This window comes from Mesoplodon densirostris, chromosome 4, assembly GCF_025265405.1.
Source record: "Mesoplodon densirostris isolate mMesDen1 chromosome 4, mMesDen1 primary haplotype, whole genome shotgun sequence".
Taxonomy (NCBI): domain Eukaryota; kingdom Metazoa; phylum Chordata; class Mammalia; order Artiodactyla; family Ziphiidae; genus Mesoplodon; species Mesoplodon densirostris.
In genome coordinates, this window is record NC_082664.1 from 28,435,694 (window position 1) to 28,462,618 (window position 26,925).

Consider the following 26,925-nt stretch of genomic DNA (forward strand, 5'->3'; position numbering starts at 1 on the left):
TGAAGCATCTGTATTATCCAGCTCTACACCTTACTACTGGGGGTAAGCCAAACTCCCACCCTACAAAGTAGTCAGTCTGTCTTTATTTGATTACTTGGCATTTTCCCAAAATTTCTCATTGTTAAAAATGCAGCAGCTGGGTGGTCTCTGTCATAAATCTCTTGGGTTTTCTAGCTGTTTAGAGAAGCATAAAGCTAACAGAAACTCTGGCTGTAGCCACAGGTAGAAGCAGAATCTTCTCTGGTATTGAAAAATAAGTTTCTTTCCTTCTTCTAAACAACAGATAGGTTAAAATAATTTTTTTTAAAGATTGTTTGAAGTCTTTAGGCTTTAACCTTGGATGGATAACACCAGGACGTGGACAGGATAAAAGGACCAGATATTATCTACACTACCCTAGGCCCAGCTCTATAACTTTATGGTATATGTGGATTAGAGTATGTATAAACTTTTGGTGGCGAAGGAAATGCAATATCTCATGTATTTCTTTACCCTTAGCAGAACACCTACAAAGCTTAAAAAAAGAGAGTGCGAGAGGGAGCACACTGGGGATAAAAATGAAAGAAGCATCCCTTAGAAGCCCAATAAGACAGTAAACAGAGACTGCAAATTGACTAGTAAGATAGGGATCCATGGTTGCAATATGGACTCTGACAATATACCACAAATCCCCCAAATTCAGAAATTCTAGTCATCTCAATCTAATAACCATGGGGAAAAAAATCTAGCGCCAAGAGAAATGACCAAAAAAAAAAAAAGTGTTTTAGAGCTGCTTATTGAAGGTTTGTCTTTTTCTAGTTGATGGAATAGACTACTTACCAGGCCAAAGAGGGAGAGAGATTCACTTCCAACAACCATGGCTTCAGAGTAGAATCTATGAGCACGTCAAAGCCATAGAGTTCTAGAAGTACAACATAACACAATACACAAGATAATTTTCCATGTCACAACCAAACAAAGATCAATCCAATCAACTCCCATCAAAGCCCTAGAGATTTGCTAAGTATCAAGAGGCAATAGAAGTAGAGAACTTTCAAGTCCAAGAGAAATCAAGTTCTAGAGATAATAAGAAAATAATGCTATAAAACTCCAGTTTCTATCATCCATTCTATTGACATTCCTGAGCTCTACACAGAAAGTGACCTGACTCTAGAAGTTAACCAGCATGATTCTGCTGCTGCCTAGAAGGGTAAAAAAAAAAAAATTGTTAGGAAAAGGAATGCAACAAGTGCATCCAATATCAATGCTGCTTTGGGCTTGCTCTAGATTGTTCTCCCCCACTACTTCCCCCACCACACTATGAAAACAGGAACATCTACAGAAGGCACCTCTCTAGGATCTTCCCATTACACTTTCTTAAACCAAGACCTTACTTTTGCAACCTAGGTCAAGAAGACATCCAAGCATAAAACATATTTATTCTTTCCCCTCTATGGTTTCAATTCCTCTTTGAAGATAGAAAATAAAATACACTGGCCCAACACAGAAAGACAGAAGAGAAAGGAGGGAGCCAGTGGCAGCCAAGCAAGACTGTGACGAGCCATAATGGAGGAAGCCAGAGATCAAATTTCCATGGCTTCTGGATTCTTTACTGATTCTTGTCCCCTAAGTCCCCAAATGTTACAAAGACCAAAGCCAGAACCATTAGCAGGCTCTTCTCCCAGAATGCAGGGATGAGAGGCTAACTTTGGAAACTCAGCTGGCAAACTTTACTCTCATTATTATTATTATTATATATTTTTTGGCTGCATTGGGTCTTCGTTGCTGCGCGTGGGCTTTCTCTAGTTGCAGTGAGCAGCGTCTACTCTTCCTTGAGGTGCATGGGCTTCTCAATGCGGTGGCTTCTCTTGTTGTGCAGCACGGGCTCTAGGCACGTGGGCTTCAGTAATTGCAGTAGGTGGGCTCTGTAGTTGCAGTACGCGGGCCCTAGAGCACGTGGGCTTCAGTAGGTGCAGCATATGGGCTCATTAGCTGCAGCGTGTGGGCTCTAGAGAGTGTGGGCTTCAGTAGTTGTGGCACACGGGCTCAGCAGTTGTAGCTAGCAGGCTCTAAAGCGCAGGCTCGGAAGTTGTGGCACACAGGCTTAGGTGCTCCATGGCATGTGGGATTTTCCCGGACCAGGGATCAAACCCGTGTCCCCTGCATTGGCAGGCGGATTCTTAACCATTGAGCCACCAGTGAAGTCCCTCATTGTTATTATTAATGAGGCCCTCTTGGGGACTTCCCTGACGGTCCAGTGCTTAAGAATCCGCCTTCCAAAGCAGAGGACACAGGTTTGATCCCTGGCTGGGGAACTAAGATCCCACAGGCTGCAGGGCAACTAAGCCCGCGTGTTGCAACTGCTGAGACTGCGTGCTCTGGAGCCCGCGTGCAACAACTACAGAGAAGCCCACGTACTGCAGCGAAAGATCCTGCAGGCTGCAACAAAGATCCCGAAACAGCCAAATAAATAAATATTAAAGAAGAAGAAAAAAAATGAGGCCCTCTCCACAGCCCTCCTTAGTATACATACATCAAAGACATCAGACTTTCAGAAGCCCCACTTGTTCCCAAACATCCCACTCTGTGTCCCTCAGATAAACTGTTTACACACACCTTCTTCCCAAGAGAAAAGACTAGCTTCCTTACAGTTCGACCAGAGGTCACAAGCCACACAGCTCACAGCCATGGAACACAACCAGGTATTTTCCAGAAATTCACTTTGAAACACATTTCTTTACTTCAAGAAGGATTTTCCCATTTCTCAATCCTCTCAAAAACATAGAACAAACGTAGGCTTCTAAAGAGATGGTGCCAAAGATTCTCTTCTAGAACATGAAGTCTGGTGTAATGGGAATCTAGAGACCTGGATCCTCCTCACCACACCACCTTTGATTCACTGTGGAGCATGGGGGAATCATCTCTCTCTCTGATACTTTATTAGCTCCCTCTGGCTTCCCCTATTCTCTTTATTAATCACCATTTGTCAATCTCCAGATGCTCAGCTAACCTATATCCAGAATTCCTATTTAGGCAATATAGATTCAGGTAGACATTCATATTCAAATTCTCTCTCAGGTAAAGTTTGCATGAAGGAGTTGGTTTCCATAGTGCTTATTTAGGATTCCATTTAATTTGCAAAAAATAATCACAAACTATAAGAGAGTCTGAGATAGGATTCACCTTCATGTAACCACACAAAAATCATATACTATCTATACTTTAAAGGTGTAAAGAAAAGAAAGCTCCTTTACCTATCTCATTTTGGGTAGCACATTCATAGCTTTTATAGCTGGTACATTCTCTTTACCTGATCTTCAGGCATCCCATGGTATACTCCCCCCCTTCTATGATACCGCACTAGTAAACGCATTTAAAAGGAAAAACCTAATTACAAAAACTACAAATCCATGTTCAAATTACACAAGCAGAGAAAGTATAATGAGTCTGATTCAAGAAAAATAACATTCTCTTCAGTTTTTAAAAGCTGAAACACAGAATTCAATTATTTCATAAAGTGGTAATATTAATAATAATAATAATAGCATAAGGAATGGGGTGAGAATAATGACTGGTGCACATATTGATCAGATTTACAGAATCAGCCACAAATGAACACAAATTGAAATCAGAAAAACAATCAGTAAGACCCATTATTTAAACACCTCACAATAAGCAACCGACACATTTACGTTACTGTCTCCCCAGTTAAGAGGCAGATTCCAAGAATCTAAGCTGAAAGGCTGAGAACCTATAATGTGGAAAGTAAGGGGAAAGGAAAAAACAAAAACAAAAACACAACCCAAAGAGAGAAAACACCCTTTACGGTGCAACTTAATTTTCACTCAGGTGAATAAATCCCACCAGGGCTAAACGATCTCAAAATCAGCTTTAAATCGAACTAACGTCTGTACATGCACCAGGCTTGGATCTACCATCACTTGAGGGTGGGGTATGTGATAGCACGGCAACACAGCGCAAAGCCCAGCTCACCTGAGAGGCAGGAACTGGGGGAGAGGATTGGGGTGAAAAAGAGAGCATTTGTATCAGGTTTATCTCTTACAGCAATCAACTCAGCTTAATCAAAAGCATTTGGGTCCTTGGCAGGCTGCTAGAGTCCTTGTAATGGCCCTTTTAACTTATGATTGGTCTTTTCTGAGGACATTAAAGATTTTAAACAGTAAAAAGTATCAATAGATTGTACTGAGAATATTAAATTTCCTCACCTTTTAATGTTGTGTGTTTTAGCAGCAGTGTCTACAATTTCAAAAATTCAGTATCCAGGATGAGATACACCAGGGTTCCTGTCATTAAAAGGTGTAGGCAAGCTAGGCTTTTCCAGTTCTGAGAGCTACTTTCTTTGTTCCTCTGCATTGTCTTCATCGTGACAGAAAAGCAAGGATTTTTAAAGGACTGTTGCTACCACCTTATTCAACAATGTTTCCTCAAGAAAATTTTCCTTGGTGAGATATATTTCCTTCAGCCCCCAGCCAAATCAAAACAAGCTTGAAAATGTGACTAGTGAATGGTAAGAAGCCTGACTCCACCTCGTATTTTACATTAGCACCCTTACCCCCCTATTTCTTTCAAGCAGCGTCTTTTTTTTTTTTTTTAATTTATTTTATTTTTGGCTGCGTTGGGTCTTCGTCACTGCGCGCGGGCTTTCTCTAGTTGCGTTGAGCAGGGGCTACTCTTCGCTGTGGTGCGCGGGCTTCTCACTGTGGTGGCCTCTCCCGTTGTGGAGCATGGGCTCTAGGTGCACAGACTTCAGTAGCTGTGGCTCGCGGGTTCTAGAGGGCAGGCTCAGTTGCTGTGGCGCACGGACTTAGTTGCTCTGCGGCATGTGGGATCCTCCTGGACCAGGGCTCGAACCTATGTCCCCTGCACTGGTAGGCGGATTCTTAACCACTGCACCACCAGGGAAGCCCTCAAGCAGCATCTTGAAAAAGCAATCTAACTTTCTTAACGCCTACTGACTCCCTGGCCCATAAAAATTTGCTTCTGCTGCCACTCTTTAATAACTGACTATTCTCACTGTGATCCCCAAAGACCACCTTGCTGCTTTAAGCCCAAGTATCTGAAACTGTAGACAACCCTTACTTATTGGAACTTTCCTCTCCCTTGGTTCCAGGACACTGCTCTCTTCTGATTGTCCTCCTCCTTTCTCTCCTTCTTTCATTCCTTCTCTTCTGCCCAGCTAGTCACTGGTAGGCTTGCTCAGGGTAGCATCCTCAGGTCTCTTTCCTTCTCAGTGCTACTTCTCTTCTCAGGTGATCTCATGTATTCTCATGGCTGCAATTAACATTATGATGATGACATTCAAATCTGTATCTTTAGTCAAGTGTCTCCTGGACACCAAATCCATAATTCCAAATGCCTTGCAGACATCTTCACTAGGATATCCCACAGGTACTTAACACTCAACAAAACACAGCTCATTATCTTCTCCCAAAACCTGTTTGGCTTCCCATTATTCTTCATCTTCGAAAACCCCAAGCGCTAGTCTCCAAAGCTAGAAACACTCTTTTTACCATCTCCCAAATCCATCACGTTACCAGATCTCTTTCTCTCTTTGTTTCTCTTTAATCCAGCCCTTCTTCTATATTCCCTTTTGAGGTAAAATTTATATATTTAATGAAATGGACAGACCTTAAGTGTACTATTTGATAAGTCTTGATACATCCATGTAACCCACACTCATATCAACACACACAGAATATTTCCATCACCCCAGGAAGATCCCTCGTGCCCCTTCCTGGCCAATACCCTGCTCCCTGTCGCCACACCCCCAGACAACTATTATTCTTATTTCTTATCCCATAGATCATTTTTGCCTATTCTAGAGTTTCATATAAATGGAAGCATACACTCTTTTGAGTCTGGCTTCTCTCATTTAGCATGTTTTTTAGGTTCATCCATCTATCATTATCTTTTAAGATAGTTTTACTGAGGTATAATTTACATAAAGTTTACCCTTCTAAATTATAAAGTTTGATGAGTTTTGACAAATGTATAGTTATTTAACTGCCATCACAGTCAATATGCAGAACAATTCTATCACAAATATTCCCTTTGTCACTCTGCAGTCAATCCTCACTCCCCATCCACCAGCAATCACTGATCTGATTTTTGCCCTTTCCAGAAAGTCAAATCAATGGAATCACACGCTATGTAGCCTTCTGAGAGTGGCTTCTTTCACTTAGCATTGTGCGTTTGAGATTTATCTATGTCGTCACACATATCAGTAGTGTAATTCATTCCTTTTACTGCTCAGTAGTATTCCATTTTATGGACCACAATTTGCTTATCTGTTCAACAGGTGATAGACATTTGGGCTGCTTCCAATGTTAGGCGATTATGAATAAAACTGCTATGAACATTCGTGTAAAGGTATTTGTGTGAACGTATGGTTTCATTTTTCTTGGGTAAATACCTATGAGTGGGAGCGCTGGGTCACATGACTAAGTGTATATTATCACTGGGTACCTCCTACCACCAAATCATTTCCCTAGCACTAGTCTCTCCCCACTGTAGTCCATTCTCCACGTGGCCATAAGAATTACCTTTCTAAGACACACACCTAACAGTCAGATAGAGAGACAGGCAGTGAATTGGCCCAGCAACAGACGCTGATGTCAGGTTGGTTCCTGGAGGATTTTAAATTAGTCACTTCTAATAATGTTGTACAGTATTCCCTGTGTTATAATTCTGTCACACCAAGCTTTGGGTCAAGTCATGATATAAGTTAAAGGAAAAATAATAATCCTGTTGTTCTACTGCTCAAACAACTCTGGTGGCTGTCTATTGTCTGCAGGATAAATTTAAACGTGCCAGTCCTTTACAATCGGTCCCCAAACTACTTCCATAACCTTATCACTCATCACTTCATCCAACTCAGGCTACATCTAGTCACGCTGAACTTTCCATTTCAGAACATGCCACATCCTGTCATGACACTGTAGTTTGCATGTCATATTCCCTCTGCTAGGAATGGCCTTCCCTGGCTCCTCTAGGCATAGCTGGTAACTCCTGGTGTATTCCAAGAGTACCTGAGTCACTCTGCTACTTGTACTGTCCTGTGTCATTTCATGTCTGGTTCTTCCCACTACCTGAGGGCAGGGGCCATGTCTCATGTACTGCTCTATAGCAAACAGTCTGCATTATACGAAGCACATAGGAAGCAATCAAGAAAATACTGATAGAAAAAAAAAAAGAGAAGAAGAAAATAAATTTTTTAATTAAAAAAATTTTTAATGTAAAACACTACAATTTTTGAGAAAGACAAAATAATTTGCAGCTACTTCCCCAAAATGACCCTAACTGCAAGACTTAATACTCATAATAAAGCCACCAATCATAAAGAAAATAAGAGAAATTCTCATTACGATTTTTACATATTAAGACATATTAAGGAAAAACTTAATAAAAGATGGTCTAGAAAGGGAGGAAAAAAAGATTTGATAGGGAAATAACAATGCATCCAAGTCCTAAGAGACTACTAAACATGTCACACCACTAGTTTTGGAATCAACCCACTAACGCTCCCCAGAAATAAAGTCCCAGCTGAAGCTGTAATCCCTGAAATTGGAAAGAGCTGACATTAGCCAGTTCTTGCTGTCAGTCAAATGCTATTGTATAAAGGAAATTCTTTTCACCTTGGCTGTGGATTGGAGTTGAAAACCTAAGGAGGAAGTCTTTATCTGGGGTTCAGAAGGAAAATTTGGAAAAAAAACAGATCAAAATCCCACAGGAAAATGAACTAAATAAAAGAAAAAGCCCAGAGCCAATTTGTTAACTAGTCCAATAAATCAATATGGTATCTGGCGACCATATGCAAAGGTAGATTTGAGAGGAATATCTAGAAATAGGTACTGCTGATTAGAGCAGAAAGAATACCCTTTTTTAGGCCTGATTTGCTAAAAAGGATGACATCATTTTTCCTGAGATCTAGTTACAGGAGAGCAGAAGGAGAATCCAGGATATGGAGTGCGCCAAAAATGGCTGGACACATCAGAACTTGTCTTCATGTGGGTGGAAAATGAGCCAGAGAGACCTGGCTCTCACACTTGGCTTTGCCATTTATTAACAGCATGACCTGGGACAAATGATTTAACCTCTCTGAATCTTTTTTCCTTGTCTATAAAACATGAGTAATAAACACCAACAAAACTCTTAAGAGGACTAAAGGAAATAACCAATGAAGTGTGCCTGACAAACAGTAGGTACTTTCTTCTAAGTCCCTTCTACAGTAAACTTCCCATCTAAACAGGAGCGTGAGATAAGCCAGAAAACAGTATTTTCAAAAAGTGAACTTGGGCTTTCCTGGTGGCACAGTGGTTGAGAGTCCACCTGCTGATGCAGGGGACATGGGTTCGTGCCCCGGTCCGGGAAGATCCCACATGCTGCGGAGTGGCTGGGCCCGTGAGCCATGGCCGCTGAGCCTGCATGTCCGGGGCCTGTGCTCTGCAACGGGAGAGACCACAACAGTGAGAGGCCCACGTACCGCAAAAAAAAAAAAAAAAAAGAAGTGAACTGTTTGATGACTTTCATTATTTTTCTTGTTGGTCAAGTGGTTTCCATTATAAAATGTATGCTGCCTACTTCCAGTCCTCCAACAAATATTTACAGACACCCCCACTTTAAGGATGTCAGCTTACCCTGTGAAATGGTCTTAAACAATACCAATAAAAGGCCAAACCAGCATCCATCCAACATAACACGATATACTGAGCACGGTTTGTCCTGAACAAAGATGTCACTGGTGTTACCTAAACAAGGCCAGTCTGATCAAGTCTACAAGTGGCAGGACAGCTGGCTCATATGCTCTCAGGCTAGAGAAGACCATGGTCATAGCCTGTCATTTCAGCCATCCTCACACACATAGATGAAACCACTGTCAGCAGCAGCATCTTTAAAGGATAGCTAACATCCTGTTTTTGGCTGGCTGTTTTTCTCCAACTGTTCAAAAAAAAAAGCTGCTCTCATAGCCAGTAATCTCACAGCGCCAATTTCCTAAGCAACCCTATTTATAGGGTTGCTGTTTAAGCATATATTTCACATGGTACCACATTTTCAGAATTCTGAAGGCAGTAAAAATTAGACTGTCAAAAGTCTGTTTAATTGGGAGAGGCATCAAAAATTCTACTGATCAAGAGTCTTATGACCAAGATGACTTGATTGCCAAAACCCATCTTCTGACCCCCTTTCTCCAAGCTGAGTCTCTTTCATCTGAGTTCTCCCACTCACTAGCTCTAGAACCTGAGGCAAGGGTCTTAATTTCTCAGGGCCTTAATTTCTTTATATGGATTAATTATTCTCTGAGGTCCTTTCCGGATGTACAAATCTATTAAAAAGCATCAAATGGCTAAGTTTCTGGTAGTTTGTGAGGCTCCTAAGCCTACATTTAAATGCTATTAATACAATACAGGTATTTGTATATATCATCCCATGTAAAATTTGGTTTGAGAGGAACAAACTCATAATCTACACCTTGAACACAGCAGGAACTGAGAAAAGTTAACTACATAAATAAACAAAGGAATGGGAATATTGACCCTACCTGGAAACATAGCTGGACACTACAGGTGGGAGGGTGGGAAAGAAATCATAGGCCAGAAACACTTAGATACTAATGGAATGCTTCTGGCAAAGATCCATATAATGTGGAAAGGCAGAAACAACAACCAAAAGAATACAGTGAACCCCATCACCAGACTATTAGCTTCCTCTCAAACACCAATGCTCTGTTCAAGCCAAATTCTTCTGGGAAGCTCTCAATTCCTGTTTACTCTAAAACAAATGAAAAACAAAAGAAAAAACCCAGATTATTCCTTGTAACTTAAACCCCAGGGGAGGGTGGGAACCAGTGGGTGGCAAAGAGATTCACACAAATAGACACACTATACAAAATCATTTCTGATGGGGGGAAGTTAATGAAGCACACAAAATCCCAGGGCTGACAGGAAGTGGAATTAGAACCACAAAAGCCAAGAAGATAGTCAACAGTTTAAAAAACTCCAGATGCACTGTTTATTAAAACTGAACACAAGCAGGGAGGGGGCTGGAGACCCATGGCTGATGAAACAGTCATAGGGGGCATTTCACTGAGTCAGAGAAAGTCACTGCTTCTCTCACATCAGAACTTCTAATGCCATTAAGGTCAAGAAATTCTTAAGCTTCCAAAAGGCAATCTGGTAATGAAATAAAATAGAAAAGGAAACATTCAGAAGAGCTTGTGATGATTTCCAGAACAGAGATTTTTACATTAAGAGCTACTAGAAATTTACTCTCACAGAAGAGCCAAGTAGATATAGAAAAGAAATGTTTAATTTTATTTTTAATCTAATAAGGTTTTTGCAGTTGGAGTCATATTTCCCACACCCCCTCCTCAAAAAGTCTGCAATAACTCTAAGAGCCCCCGGCCCTTACCACACCAGATCCATTGGGAAGCCTACCGTCAGGCCACCAAAAGGCAATTAAAGCAAGACCAATCATTCATTCAACAAACATTTCCCGGACATCCTCCAATAGCAAAAAATGCTGCTATGCACAGAAGGCGCAAAAACAAGGGAGACGCTGTTGCTGTCTTCAAGGAGTCTCCAGTCCAGCGGGGGAGACAGACACGTAAACAGGAACTAAAGTACATGCAGGGGTCGCTGGAGACTGAACAGAGTGCTGGGGTCGAGGTGGCTAACTCTGATGGGAAGACTTAGGGAAAACGTCACTGAAGAAGTGATACTTGACTTTATCTTGAAAAGATGTCAGTTATCTTCTAGGTAAAGTAACATGAGAAAGATATTTCAGGCACGGGATAAAGCAGGTGCAAAGGCAAAGGGTTAGGAAAAGAGCTGGGAGGTCTACGGAGATGATAAAAGGTTTGGTTTGGCAGAAACAGGGTGAGAGTGGAAGGGGAGACACAGTGACTACTAAGAATTCAAGACAATAAGCTCAGTGACTACCGGTAGGAAGAGAACATAATGGAACAAGTACAGAACAGCAGGAGACAGGAGACGCAACAGGGCACTTTGTTAGGCAAGCGTTCCTGGAGGAGACGTCAAGCTGAGTCTCAGAACATAAACAGGAGTGTGTAGGGCAGACAGGGGCAGAGTCTAGCTGGACTGCAGGACCTACAGAGAGGCACAAAGGCATGGAGTCCTCAGTGGCACCACTGGATTCTAAGGTGTAGGAGGGGAAATGGAATTCTAGAAAAGTCAGCTGGGGTCAGATCCTTAGAAGCTCTGAAGTCCTATCAAGGTTCTATTTACAAGTTAAGCCTAGGGAGCCATTTAAGGGTTTTAGAAGACATGAACATATTTGCATTTTAAGAAGATATACACATATCATAACCTCTTTTTTGCCTGTATAATTTTAGGTCCTGGTTCATCTACCATCTTCTATTCAGAGTCTCAACATTTCCCTTTGTTTAGTGCCCCTCAAGTACAGGCTGTTATGATAATCTATTAAAGAGATCAAGAATTATAATGTCTAATTATAAAAATAATTTTAAAAAAAATTTTTATGGAGTACAAATAGTGCTTTGCGTACGTCATCTCATTTGCCCTTCAAGGTACTCTTAGAAGGTAGGTACCATCATTACTGCCATTTTATAGTTGAGGAAACAGGATTAGAGTAACTTGTTGAAAATCAGAAAACTAATAAGGGGTACAAATGGGTCTCAAACTAAGTCTGTCAGGCTCTACAGCCCATGTTCTTTACTTCTCTGTTACGCTGTCTCCTACTGTATTCCTTTAATTATCCCCCCATCAATGACCCTACCGTGTTTTACTAACACAGCCTGCCACCTGCTGAAAGCCTGTGTGACTGCACAGACATGCATACCAACAATCACTAAGGACTCACATCCACACAGAGAGCAAACGGGGGCAGGCACCCTCGGTGCTACAGTCACAACTAGAGGGTCAGTGAGCAACAGGCTTCCTGGTGCAGTAGTTGTGATCTGCTTCTTACTCTTTCTCTGTGCAAATAGGGAATTAGGGGTGGGAGAGAAGAGAAGGGGAGGAGGAAGAGGAAGGGAAGAAAGAAGGGGTGGGGGTGGGGAACCCACCAGAAAGAAGACTAAAACAAAAAGGAGGAGCCATTGGAAAATGGGAGAAAGCACATACTGGTACCAGCCAGAGCTTCTTGGAACAGTTCCCAGTCTGGCTGCCAGAGAGCTCTGGAATATATTTGTTAGAGCTGGATTCCTGTACAGTCCGTTGCAGACTTTTTCTGATTGCGCTCTGACAAAGAGACCCACACTTTAGTTACAATCCCTGCTTCCCACACCGAAAGCTAGTTAGTCCTCAGGGGACCTCCAACTATGTTCACCACCGGCCTCTTCATACGCTACGTGAGTTTAGAAAGAAAGAAAAGTCCACCACATACTTTTTACCCTTGTAGAATCACTAAGCCTCTCTACCCTAGTATCCCATCCCAACTTCCCAAGCCCCTTTTCACAAAATATGTTAAGCTTCTTGAGTCTCCTTACCAAAACAACTGCTGCGATGAGGAACAAAAGTTTTACAGGCTGTGGCAATAGCTAGTTCAGCAGAGATTACAGTCTTAATGATCAGGTCTTCTACATGCGCCATCAACGCTACAGAAGAAAAAAAAACACTATAATGCATGAATTAGGACTGGATTCCAGAACACAATATAATTTATAACAGCACATGTGCTCATTCAAAGAAGTCTCCGTGTGGCAGTCTTGCAAATGGGTGCTCCAGGAGAAGGCATGTCTGTGAACAGAGGGACATAGGCAAGAATGGAGGTGCTGGGAGATGTACTCAAGTAGTCTCCTATGACAAGAGACAGACACAGACTGGAAAAGGAGCCTTCCCCGCTTCTCACTCTCCTCCTCTCACCCTTCCCTTTGTGGACTGAGATAGGCCTTTTGGCACACTGCTTCCCATTCTGCTCAAGGCTCAGCGACAGTGTCCATTTTGATTCCAAGCCTGTGTACTCAAACTTGACACTGTCCATTCTCCAATTCATCAACAGGAATGAAAGAGATTGCCTTAGGAAAATGTGAACTCAGGGCCAATATGGAGATAGACAATTTGTTATGTAAAAAGCTGACCGTATTTTAGTGAGCAGTTCAACATTCAAGAAGGATAAATTCCCTAAAAACTAAAGGAAAAAGTTGTCTTCCAAACTAGAAACAAGAGAAGGGATTTGGGGAGCCATGGTAAGTAAGCTTGTTGTTCTCCATCTTGTAAAGGGCAGGAAAAATTAACACCAAGAACAATGATCCCATCAGACATCTCAGCAACACTATTAGAATTCGAGAGAATGACTCCTGGTTAGAGATAATAGTACAGTTATACGAAGAAGAGAAGACAAAAAGGAAAAAGCCCTGGTACTCACCAGTTGTATCTCTGCCTTCTTGTTTCAGATACCTAAGCATAGCACTCATGCTCCATTTGTTCCCATAATCCTCCACTTCCGGATCATCACAACTAAAACAAATTCATGGATCAATGTCACGTATGCAACTAGGCCTGGCTCTAGAAACAAGATTTTTTACAAAGAGCCTTCTTTCCTTATCGGTCTTTAGAAAAATATTCCCTTTGCTGACTTCCACTCACCCACTTTTTCTTGGTCCTTTTTGTCATATACGCCTTTGTACCAGTTTCTTCCATTGAAATGAAAAATGCATATAACTTGCCTTAATGAGGGGGGTAGGGGAAAGGAAGGCAAATTCCTCCTTAACCAAACAATTATGCATCATGAACCAGTAGAAGAAATTTGTGAAAGAATGTAAACAAATTTAAGAATGGTTACAAAATATTAACAGATTGAAATGCTTGGGGATACTAACCTTGCCTTTGAGGTAAATGTCACATGAGCCCACAAACCGGCCTCTAATGCCATTTTCAGACCAGAACTGAGTCTAGATGGGCTAGTAAGCTAATCTAGCGCAGCATTTTAATGAGTTAACCCTGAACAGAACCGTGCTGGTATCTGAAGCAAGCTCCCTTCTGTCTAGTGATAGACACGGCTTTTTTGGATACCTTTTGAGGTATCACCCAAGGGAGAATGCACTAGAGCAACAATAGAAGTAATGAAGTACACCACCGCTACAGCAACAAAGCGGCAAATAGGGCACATTCCCAGATTGTTGGAAGGGTCTTGCAATCCGAAACCTGTATTTTACAGCTGCCCCCTTATTCCCTATCACCACCCCACAACCCACCAGTTGCATCTTTGCTCATCTTCCGAAGTGCAGGATATTGCATCTTCAACCAATTCCTAACACCGGTCACGGGACACTCAATGAAATCTATACAGCTTCGGCAACTATGCCATCACTTCCAGATTCCTTTCTTTTTTTCCTTGGACCTCCTAGGCACCTATTTTTAGTCTGAGTAGAAAGTAACTGTTTGGGTTTCTTTTTTATTTTTCCAGTTTCTGGCAAAATTATCAGGATGAAAGAAAACACAGCAGAAAGAATATTTCCACACAGCTGGGCTGGTACTCCGTTCCACTGAATCTTTTTCTGAGATGGCCTCGTTTCTTCTTTATTTAATTTATTCCTAACGTTTTTTCCCCCGATCATAGAAGTGTTTCTTTTAGAAAAACTTAGGAAATAACATAAAAGTACAGAGAAGAAGACAGACATCCCCCACCCAAAATCCCATCCATTATAGTTAAGGACTGTTAACATTTTAAGATATATCCTTCTAGCTTTCTTCTCTCTCCCACAGCCCCTCGGGGGGAAAAAACAGCTTTAGTTACCTTACATATTCAAAAAAGAAACTAAATTGCATGTACTGTGTGGTAACTTGCTTTTTCCACCTGACAATGTACAGTGATGAACATTCTTGTTTCTAATCTTGTGTATAAATCCTTTATTTCTTAAGGTTAAGCTCCTAGAAATAGAATTGCTGGGTCAAAGAGCACAACCATTTCTGAAGCTTTTGATACATTTTGCCAAGTGCTGAAATAACCTAATTTCTTGACTTCGAAAAAGTTCCATATGCCTATAAAATTCCTACCTCTAAGTCAAGTGAGGGAACTTGACAATGAGGCAGACGAAACTTGGGAAGGAAGGCATATTTTGGTGGAGAAAGGGGGACATTGTAGGTGGGCAAGCAATAGAGAAGCCGTAGCAGGTAAGCCTCAAAACTACATGAAATGACTCCAATAGCTCTAAGTTACATGGATATGAGCGTAAAGTTTTCCTCCAGTGCAACAAGTTAACTCTGCACTTCTCCAATGCCTGCCTCGGAGACCAACTTCCCTGGCTCCTGGCTCAGGTGTAGCCAGTACCTGACATAGTCTCCACTCTTCTTATTCACACTGTAATTGGTCAGGTGCATGAACTGGTTCCGAATATTCTTGGCTCCTTGGTCATATCGTACGGTGGCAAACCTGATAGAAAAGACACAGGTTAAGTGTCAGGAACAGGGCTTCGATAAAATACAGGATCAATGAGATATTAATACAGGGAGGTGGCATCCTCCTCAAATACTGAGTGCTTCTTAAGTGCCAACCCCCACGCTAAGTGTTTCATGTACAATATCACATTTAATTCAATCACTAAAGCAATTTTCTGAAGGAGGTACCATTATGTCTAATTTTTAAAACAGATATGAACATTAAAATATGATCTGGGGGCTTCCCTGGTGGCGCAGTGGTTGAGAGTCCACCTGCCGATGCAGGGGACATGGGTTCGTGCCCCGGTCAGGGAAGATCCCACATGTCGCGGAGCGGCTGGGCCTGTGAGCCATGGCCGCTGAGCCTGCACTTCTGGAGCATGTGCTCTGCAACGGGAGAGGCCACAACAGTGAGAGGCCTGCATACTACAAAAAAAAAAAAAAAAAAAAAAATACGATCTGGAAGATTAAGTAACTTGCCCCAGATCACACTGACTCCAAAACCCATGTTCTTAACCACGAGATGCTGCTTTTTTGATACAGAACCTTAGACGGATAGGAAAGATGAAAAATGAAAACAAAGTTATTCACAGTCAAGGAAACTGTGTATAGCATGCTGTGGATGATGGGACATTAGCCTGTCAAGAAACACCTGAGTGCCTACACAGTGCCTGGTACTAAAGCATTCTATGGAAAATATTATGCAAAAAGAAAAAAAAGGACAGCATAATAATATAGAGACTTAGAACTCACATCCATAGGAAAAAACAGAACTGATCTATAAAATTAAGAAAACAATAATGGCAGCATTAACAGCATACAAAGCCTAAGTCTGCAGAACAGCATAAATATGAGCCTAGAGTGGATTAATTCCTGAATTTGGAATGGCGGCAAAAAGAGGGATTAAACACGGAGCCCACTGAAAACAGAGCAGCAATTTGATATCCTGGACTGTTGTCAAAAGAAGACCAAAGTATAAAATATATGTGCCTCTGAAGGAAGTAGCCAAGGAAAGAGAAAACTTTCCAGTGATGCTCAGCATCAACAAAAGTACACTCGCGTCGAACGGTTATGGTAAATATCACCCCGTTTACATACCACTCTAACCGTATCACCCTTCACTAAAGTGGTTTTCCCCAGAGGCACAACCAAGTGTGTGAAAAAAAATCCTGGAAGGCCACAGGTTTATGTTCACATGATTTACAAATGATTTACATGTGCTTACTCAGACTATGAAGTCAACGTGAATTTTTACCACACTGAAGGGCAGCATTTAATATTTTTCTTCTCCTCTGTTTCTTCTCACTCACCCACCATCTCTGCTCCCTAAGTCCCTGTACTAGAAATCTACAAGAGCCAAAGGAAGAAGAGTGGAAAAAGGAAAAATAAAAAAACCAAAAAAAACCCCGCAAAACTAAAATAAACAAACATGAGGCCAGGAAGAAGGATGTGGACAAAGAGAAAATGTTGACCAGGCATGTACGGCTAAGGGGCAAGAGTCTGAGGAGCATTACGTCTATGCATGAGAAGGACCTCAGGTTTTCCAGAAACTTCCAGCAGTTATCACTTAACTTCACCCATGTCACTCCGTGGTGAGTAAACCTTACCTATACATCCCAGTCTTCCTTCGTCAGAGATCCTCCAATCAAGCGGGAAATAGTCATTCTCTGAATTCTTGTGAAATGCGAAGGGGGCCCATGCAGGCCTCAGAGGCTGCCTGCCTCAACCAGACATTACCTCACAGTGACATACCACCTGCCATCTCTCCCCCAAAATAATGATTTAGAGGGAGGGAAAAGGTTCTGCTTTAGAGAAAGAGGTTTTTCTCCTCTTCTAAATACAACTACCTGATCTAATTTGGTCAACATGAAAAGACTGGCAAAGGCCTGGCAGTTAACTGTAAACTGGTACCCAACACATCTGTCATTCCTATCCTCCTTTTTTCAATAGGACTGCATCTCTAAAAAAATAAGTTTTCTTCTTCCTAGTCTTCCTTTTAGCTGGGACATTTATATTCTGAAACTCAGGAAGGACAAGATCATTAATGTGACAGTTCTTCTAAGTATAAGAAGAAGTAAGAATTAGAGAAAACAGAAACAAAAAACTAAGCTCAGTGGAAAAGTTACCCAAAAGGGCAAAAGTGTTACACTCTTTATTTCAGTCAGCTGAACAAGGAATGTAGAAGACCATGTAGAGGAAAGGCAGGTGTATATGCTCATCTTTCCTCCCAACCCAGGAGGAGTTTATGGTTCTCACTAAAATCTGGATTAAACAAACCACATTCATCTCTGACCACCATTTTCCAATATTTTCATCTTATTTTCTACATCAGAGGTCCCATTAGTCTTAGATCTGGCCTACTAATCAAGTTCTGATTAACCTACAAAGGTTGTTTTTTATTTTTAAACTTGAATAACTTGGTCAGCATTTAAAATGCAGACCTTCCTTCCTGAAGCCCAGTGGCAGCCAGGGTCCATGTGAGGAAAATGGTGGACAGGACGGGAAGGCAGCCCAGAGGCAGTACAAGGAGGTTATCTACACAGGGTGGTGCCCCACAAGGGTCAAAGTCCACACAAGGAGGACATCTGAATGGGGTAGTGACAGGGAGGTTGGGAGACTAGCTACACACGAGGGGACTGAGTAAATAAATATGTTGAAGATAATAGAAGTCAGATTTCTCACTGTTGGAAAAAAGATAAAAAATATGGAAAGGGAAAAAGCTAGAATGAATGCTGTAGTTTTGAGCTAGAATTGGAGGTATTTGTATGAACTCCTGATTTTCAATATAGAGATACAGAAATAAATATAAATGTAAATGTGTATGTATGTGTACATGTACGTGTATCTATACACATATTTCCTAGGTATGTCCATTGCAAGGACCTGATAGCAGAGACACCCCAGAACAATGAGCATATCTAGCACCTGGATCTGTATGTCTAAATACTATCCTCCATTAAAAGCAACCACTGCTCCTTGGAGAAAATAGTTGATTCCAGGCTGGGACAGAGAAAGAAGATGAGCCTGAAATATCTTGTGCTCAAAGAATGAAGGGACATGTCAGAAGGACACAAAAGTCAGCTTAAACGGGCTCCCATTGGCCAAATCTGGGACAATTTGAGCATCAAAATAAATCATAATAGTAAAGGATTACAACCCATTAAATAACACAGGAATCCTTAAGTCCACATTGGTATATATAAACAAATGAATAAATGAACAGGATGGAGAGAAAACTCTTCTTGGGAGTAAAATGCCAAATAATACAAGTAAAAGGAATGATGGGATTAGAAAATCATTATTCCACAACCATCATAGTAATAATTCATTCAGGCAAGAAACATCAATGAATATTAAAATTGTTGGGTGAAAATGAGATGAAGAATGAGATTTTACATGGTCTCAAAGTATCTCTTCATAAGATATTTATTAATTACAGAGGGGAAAACGAAGTAAATTTACAGTGGAGAAATCTGTCAGACATTGTCTTCAGTGCTCAAACACCACTAAATAGTTATCATGTACCACTGGGTTTAATGCAATAAGAACATTCTGTGACATTCTGGCCAAAAGTACATAACCTCAGTCTAATTATGAAAAAATATCAGACAAACACAAATTGAGGGCCATTCTACAAAATGACCAGCCTAAATCTTAAAAAATGCTGAAGTCATGAAAGTCAAGAAAAGACAGAGTAAATGTTCCAGATCAAAGGAGACTAAAGAGACTTGACAACTAAATATAACATGTGATCCTGGATTTGGAGCTTTCTGTTATAAAGAACATTATCAGGACAGTTGGCCAAATTTGACTGTGGGTCTCTAGAGGAAAGTTAAAAGGCAGTTCTTCATACTATTTTTACAGCTTTCCCATAACTTTGAAATGGTTTCAAAATTAAAAGTCTAAAAACAAAAGTTTCTCAATAAAAATCTAGAATTTTCAGCCTCCCTTAAAAAACCAGAAGATCTGGCAATACCACCTGTCTTGGTCCATTCAGGCTGCCATAACAAAATACTATAAACTGCATAAACTGCGTAGCTTACAAATAATAGAAATTTATTTCTGTTAGCTGGAAGTCCAAGGTCAAGATGCAGGCAGACAGACAGCACCTTCCTGCTGTGTCCTCACAGGGTGGAAGGGGTGAAGAATCCTTCCAGGGCCTCTTATATTAAAGGGCACTAATCATATTCATGAGGGCTCCACTCTCATGACCTAATCACCTCCCAAAGTCCCCATCTCCTAATACCATCACCTTGGGGGTTAGGAGTTCCACATATGAACTTGGGAGGTAGCATTCAGACCACAGTACTACCACATATCAACGACTTGCTGCCAATGAAGAGTAAATACGCTTTAGGTGGGACATGTGATCTCTGGTTCTCCAGTCTCCACTGGGCCAACCTTTTCAGGGAATGTCCTTGTAAGCATTTAAGTTTATGACTTGTAATTTAGATCTTCACATATCAAATTTCACCCTATTTAGGTCTGAAAGCTTCAACACAATTTCTTTATTAGAAACACCTAAAAGAGGTAATTCTCTACTAGGTAGCCCACAACCAAGTTTGTAAACACCGCTCCTAACACATACTGAAATTTACATGATGAATTAAGTCTTGAACCTCCCTCTTAATGAAATCAAGATTTAGGAAAAGCTCTCATGACAGAATTTCATAGCTTTGACCTTTAAACAAAACAAAACAAAACAAAAAAAAAGAAAAAGAAAAAAAGAATGGGGGGGTTCCTACTTTCTTTGTAAATCTGAAACCCTGAGCTCTATTTCACCACCTATGATGAACAGAGAACTATATGCCCTTTTCTCTTTTTGCCACATTAAAATATATATAGATTACCTTTATTCTGACAAATTCTTAAATCAAAAACTACATTTCCTTTTTGCTTTCTAATGTTTCCCAGTGAGAATCAATACAATGATAATAATTTGTCTCAAACTCTTGAGTGTGTATGTGAAGAAAGGGTTTCAATGTTAGACATATAGTAGGTACCTGATAAGCACTAACCGAAAACTACAGCTGAGTTGCTTGTTCACGAACTTTACCAACATGGAACTCAAACAAGAAGGAAAGCACAGAGTTAGTGGGGTCTTTGGAACTCTCTTTCCCCGTTCACAAACTACTTTGTTCTTCTATGAATACGACACCATAGTCAGAGTTACAGAGAGTCTAGATGTAGGACAGTTAAACCGAACCCCCCAACCCCGCTTTGATAGCTACATGTTCTAACAAACATTTACTACAAATGTACAAAGTAAGGGGAGGCCAACTCTCAAGAGACTCTGGCTGTGGCACATGTGTTATCTTTCAGCAGGTGTAACCATTCAGTGCCAGAAAGGCCTGGAGGGTGAAGAGACAGCACCTCAGGCAGCCTTGCCAGGAGCCACTGGGTTTCATCCTGGCCTGACCCAGAAAAATCTTATGGAAGAGAACAAGAGGCCCAAGAGCTCTCTGATCTGCTGTCAACCAGCTGCGGCCGGGAGACTGCCAAAGTGCTGCAGTGACTAGGCAGCGCCCTGCGGAGCCGTCTGGGAGGGGATTACCAGCCTGATCCCCTGGTCTTCAGAGCCAGAAATGACTCAAACTTCACAAACAGCAAGGGCCTGCCAGGGAGGGTGACAATGAGCACTGGAGAGGGTTTTCTTCCCCTTGTTGGTGTCTCTTCCCCCTCTTGCTGCTATGGCAGATTCTGGACAGTGTGTGCAGCCTGTGAGGTAATCTGAATTCCTTGGCAACCGGCAAGTACCTGAATTCTTTCAAAACCACAGGAATCCAGCAGAGAAAAGGTAAATATCCCTGCGGAGCCAGTGTTAATTAGCAAGGAAGGCTACTGAAGAAGTAACTGGGGGTGGGGAGGAAGGCAGAGGCATTACAAATGCTTTGGGATCTTTTCTGAATTTCCACTGAATACTATGGCTGAGTAGAAGAGAGGCAGTCCCTGACCCGGGCCTTCTCAGTGTCCCATCTTCCCAACCCACCGTGCGGATGGAGCTCTCCCAGTTCCCTGGAGGGGCACTTTCATTTCCCCGCAGCTGACAGTGCTACATCTTTGGGTCTCTGATATGATAGCACATTTGGTTTTCAATTCAATTTTGTTTTAATTTTTTTCAACTTTTTATTTTTCCTGTTTCAGTGAAAATTTGGCTATTAGCTTTGTCTCAAAAAGGGCCTCGTCAAATCATTTAGACCACATACTGGATCCACCTAAAACTGTAAAAACCAGAACAAAGTCTTTTTGGATTCCACCTCTGTCAGGAAAAAAAACCCTACACCATTTTGGTAGAGAAAAGCACCCCTCTCTGGAAACTTGAGTGCCCCCTGCTGGTGTAAAACAGTAACATACACGTGAAACTCAAAAAGTAGGAAGGGGCAAAATACTGGACTCAAACACCACTGAGACAATTTTTTAAAACGCCTCAATATTGTGCCCACGTATAAGAAAATAATGAGAGTCTTTCTACTTCCTATGTTAATAAAGCAAGGACAGCTGAAATGATTAATCTAGAAAGAAACTATTTAGGGTTTTTTTCTTTAGTAAATTTAAGAAGGTAAAGAATTTACACAAAATTCTTACTTCACAGAACCGTCTTATGAAATGAACTTAATCCTTCTGTCATTAAACATGAATTTTGAGGCCCCAAACAGAAGTGATATGGGATAAGACCCTTCTTTTCTGAAGAAGGAAACCAATTACACTGCCACCAGTTCTGTCTCTTTAGGAAAGATTATGGTTTTCCTTTTTGAGCCTCAAAGTAAAATGGTCTAGTGATCTCATCCCAAACTGATTATCTTCAGTAATGTCTATTTAAAACAAACGTGACCCAAGATTACTAGAAGCTGCAGATCTGGAGATGCTGTAGACTATTGTTGAAAGTAATGACACAGTCGAATGGCTTCTGAGGATTAAAAAGCAGGAGATGAGTGCCAAGATACACAGTGGTTAAGACACAGGGACTTAGGCACATGGAAGTTATTGTGCAGAGCAATGCACCCTTGCAGGACTGGCTAATAGCCTGTCATAATGTACTACTGTAAAGCTTTTATATTCGCCTATACTTTTAGGTAAAATAGCCAAAACCCTGAAAATTCTTTTTCTTTTGGTTCAGTTGAATCCAAATTTTTACAAATTTGTTTTCCAAATTATTCTAAGAAAGAGCATCCATTTTAAAAATATATAAATAAATATACTCAGTTCCTGCTGGAGGCAAGAGAAGAGTTACTCAATTCAGTGGGTTCTGACTTCCAACACACACCCAATAGCCAAAGCACTAGCACAGCTGTAGTAAGTTCTATAATAAATATTAGTATTGTCCTCATTTTGCATCTGAGCCATTGAGGTTTTAAAACAATGCCGAATTTTACCAATAGCAAGGGCTATTAATATTGTGGGTGAAATACCTTTGGAATCATTTGCAAAACATATTGCTATGATATCCTTGAGACACAGTAAGCATAAACTTGAGGTCTTTTCCCTATTCAAGAAGTCCAGTTCATGGCAGGACATAATCGGTTCCCGAGAAGGGTACAGGAGACAAGCTGGGTGAGGATGAGTGGAGGGAGAAGGGTGAAGAAGCTCATGATACTCAGGAGGGAAAGCTCAGACATCTCGTATTACAAAATGGAAAATCCTCAGCATCTTATACACCTGAGCAGAAGTAAGAGGCCTTATTTCACCTTCTTTTTGTTCTAGATAATATGGAGACTCAGCTTTTATCCCTATACTTCAAAATATGAGAGCACATGTGTCTAAACACACTACAGAAAACTTCTTTCCGATGAAAATCTGATTAGATTAGTAGTTTGCGCCCAGATACCTGGTTCAGCCCTTTACCTAAAAACGGAGAAATATTTTAGTTTTCTCCCTCCTCAATTTTCAAGGAACCAGAGGCCAGAACTAGGGAGCTTCCGTGGCCTTCAGTGTTCCCAGGGTTCAAACTCAAATCTTAGTTAAGAATGTGACCACGCTTATAGATGCTGTCACTGCCACCTAGAGGTGAAGGGAAGACATAGCTCAACCAGGTAGAATTTGGTTAACTGTTCTCACCCTCTGACTCTAGGCACACGATGCATCAAAAAATGTTAGTCTAAAAAATAATTAAAATAATTGAAATCCGATTCTAAAAGAACAGTTGTCAGAGTACAATGATATGTCTCAAAGCACCTACACCTAAATATGTAGGCTTCTTTTATCCACGGTATTTCCCATCTTTGATGTACATTTCCTAAAATACAGAAACATACATAGGCCATGCTTTTTACAGATGCAAACCACCTCCTAAACTTCTATGCTCTATAAGAAAACTACGCATAAAAAGAACTTCAGAGTTCTTTGGTAAAATATATAAGTAAAAAATATATATAAATTTTGTGGGGGAAATATATATATATATATATATATATATTAGCTTTGTGAGAGAAAAGAACACAAGCACACCAAAGTTATATACTTATTTTAAACAATTTAAAGGGTCTAAAAAAACACTGTCACCTGAAAAATCCTATGGATATGGGAAATGAAACTTCAAGTTATTATAAGTTGAACTTTATTTTGTAAGTCACACTACCTTAAAACTTAAGAAGTACCTCAAGAAAAACAGAAATATATATATTATATATATATATATATATATATATATATATATATATATATATATATATATATAAAATCACTGTAAAATATATTACAGACTTGTAGGTGAAAAAAAAAGAAAGCAGCTAATGCCCACCCTAAATACAAGAGGGCATGAAACAGCTCAAGCCTTCAGCTCTGGAGTCAGATCCAGGGGTTCAAATTCCCACTCCACCATCCACCTGCTGGAGACCTCAGGGGAGTGACTTCAAGTTCCCTTACGCAAAGCCTCAGTTTCCGCAACTGCAAAAATGCATCGACTTTAAGGTTGTTGTGAGCATTAAAATAAATGCTTGGCATATAACAGGTATACACATGTGAGATTTCTTTTTCCTTTTTAGACCATTTGTGAACAACAGTGGCCATAGGATCTTCATACCAATTACCATTGCATGAAAATACAGTGTGATCCTGGATCCCTGCTGGGAAAGGTGCGTGTTTACATACAAATGCTTGTTCATATGTGTGGATATGCAAGAGAGACTGTGAAGTGATAAGACTGATTTCTGTAATCTGAAGCCCATCTGGGGACACTCTTATTTTCCTGAGTTGAATACAACAGAAAAACAACCTGATCTTAATACACTCTTTAATGGGTCAACTCGAATAAACACCCTCCGCTCAAGGTCTCTTACCTAGCCAGTCCTTCTTCATAGAGATAGATGACAAGAGGATCATAGGAAGTCACAAGCACATAGAGGCGCACATCAAACTTGAAGTCTGGAAAAAAATTGGGGTACACAGGAAAAGCGAAGCTCATTTGTCTTCTGTTACAGAATGAATAGTACAAAGTAACAAAGAAATATGAAAGACAGTCCTCCTCTCGCCATGAAACATACACTGCCCACACACCTTCCCTTTTGAGGATAAATAATAATTATACCATACATTGTAAATATATATATATATATATGCATTGTACAGTTTTCATATATATTTGTTTCTGTTATAACATATAAAGCACTTTCTTTTTTATTATCTCAAAGTCAACTTCAAAATAATACCATGAGGTAGGTAAGGAACCAGCTTCATCTCTGGAGCCACAGTTGCCAAGAATTTCACACTAGTTTAATAAAGACTTACTAGAGAAGACTATAAAAACGTTAAAAAAAAAATTTAGTACGATCTAGCCCAATCCAGTCAAAGACCTAATCACAACTCACCATCTATGAGCAGGGGGTTGTTAATGTAACGGGAGACCAAGGTGTTCTCTTCCAGGGAAATCTGGTTTGGCTATTGAGTAAAGAGAAAAATGAAAGGTAGAAATGCAAAGGAATCCTGACTTACAATAAAGAAGCAAAGTTCTTAACCATTTAGAAAGGATAATATGGAAAACTAAAACTCTAAGAAAAGGTTTCCTCTAAGCTACCCGTATATTAATTGGCCATATAACACACCACTTCCATAAACACTGTGAAAATCCAATTATAATGGGGGAAAACAAAATTTACACAGCACCTCTCATAATAGAGCCTAAACAGCTTTAAAGATTTATATACATGATATTAAATATTTACATGCCAAGAAAATAAAAGCTACTTAAAAATAAATTAAAACTTGCTTTCTCCCAAATGTAAAGCATGTTGGATATTTTAAAATACTACCATTATTCTTACAGGAAGGCTTTCATCAAGTTGCTCAGAGAACTTACAGATCTTTCTACAATGGATCCTGGCATTTTCCCTGTGAAATGGGATGGATATTTCACTGATTCACTCAACAGTGCTTGCTATACCACTGTAGGTAAAGAATGAACTAGATCTTTTAAATACTTTTTTCAATGAAGGAGAGCTGTCTATATAATAAATAATGATGAGTATGATGGGTACTGTATAAGGCACTGGGGATACAGTGATGAATAAAACAAATGCAATCCCTGCCCTCACAGAGCCCAATCCCTACTCCCAAAGAGTTTGATGTTTGAGTAGAGGGACAGCAAATATATAGAATTTAAAAGAACACAAAGCAGCACACCTACAAGTGCAAGATGTGAGGCTGCAGAGTGGAAAGAGATCTGGAAGAACAATTCCAAGTGAGACTAAAACAGAAAAATCAGTTGTCAGTCACCACCATCCACACAGGACAAAAGAACTCCAAAAGGGAAGTGGCTATAATGACAATTGTGATGATAACAGCTATCGTAGCAACAACAGAAACACTATTAACATTTGCAGGAAAAAAAATTTAATAAATGTACTGAAGAGTTGCTATGTGCCAACACTGTTCTAATCCTTCACAAGTATTATTTCATTTAATCTTCATCCAACCCATGGTAGGTATAACACCATCCAAATATTACAGATGAGGGAAGAGTCAGAGAGGGTTAGGAACCTGCTCAAAGTCACACAGCTAAGAAGTGATAGAGCACCATTTGAACCCGGGAAGTCTGCCTCAGAAGCTTAATTCTTAAGCACTATTTGCACCTTTTCTCACAAGTTCTGACCTAAAATAACTGTCCAAATTTAAAAGTTTGCCTTTATAATAATGCATTTGCTATCCCAAGTACTACAGTTATAAAATAAGGATAATTGTGTGACCCATAACATCATACACAACCACAAGAAGCAACTCCGGGGTCAAGATAATGAGATTCCTCTCTCATTTCCCACTGCTGCCATCTCAAACTCAGAACACAACTTCACAAGCCATCTCTATGCATCATACGGACACTACAACGTCACTACTGATTCATACTCTGGACTTGGTGACCCACACCATTTCCTGATCAGTTTCTCACACATACTGTCTCTATTTTGAGTCAGCTTAGTATGTAAGGACTGATGCAATCACAGTACAAAGAAGCAAGCTGCAGGCCGTGTTCCAAACCTAAAATTAAACAATTGCAGCTCTTTTTCTACTAAGTAACGCCTACTACAGGCTACAACAGATATGTAACCACCCAACTCTACTTGGAACCAGAGACTACAAT

The 26,925-nt window shown here is 40.4% G+C and overlaps 1 protein-coding gene across 1 annotated transcript in view; it reads right to left on the minus strand.

Moving 5' to 3' along the window:
- TTLL5 (tubulin tyrosine ligase like 5) overlaps positions 1 to 26,925 on the minus strand; it is a 312,098-nt gene that overhangs the window by 239,298 nt on the left and 45,875 nt on the right. The window contains exons 8-13 of the mRNA XM_060095798.1: positions 25,160 to 25,229; positions 24,632 to 24,716; positions 15,250 to 15,351; positions 13,345 to 13,436; positions 12,467 to 12,574; positions 820 to 901 (exon numbers count right to left, since the gene is read on the minus strand). Coding sequence (XP_059951781.1) covers positions 820 to 901; positions 12,467 to 12,574; positions 13,345 to 13,436; positions 15,250 to 15,351; positions 24,632 to 24,716; positions 25,160 to 25,229 — 539 coding nt within the window. The remainder of the gene's footprint in view (positions 1 to 819; positions 902 to 12,466; positions 12,575 to 13,344; positions 13,437 to 15,249; positions 15,352 to 24,631; positions 24,717 to 25,159; positions 25,230 to 26,925) is intronic.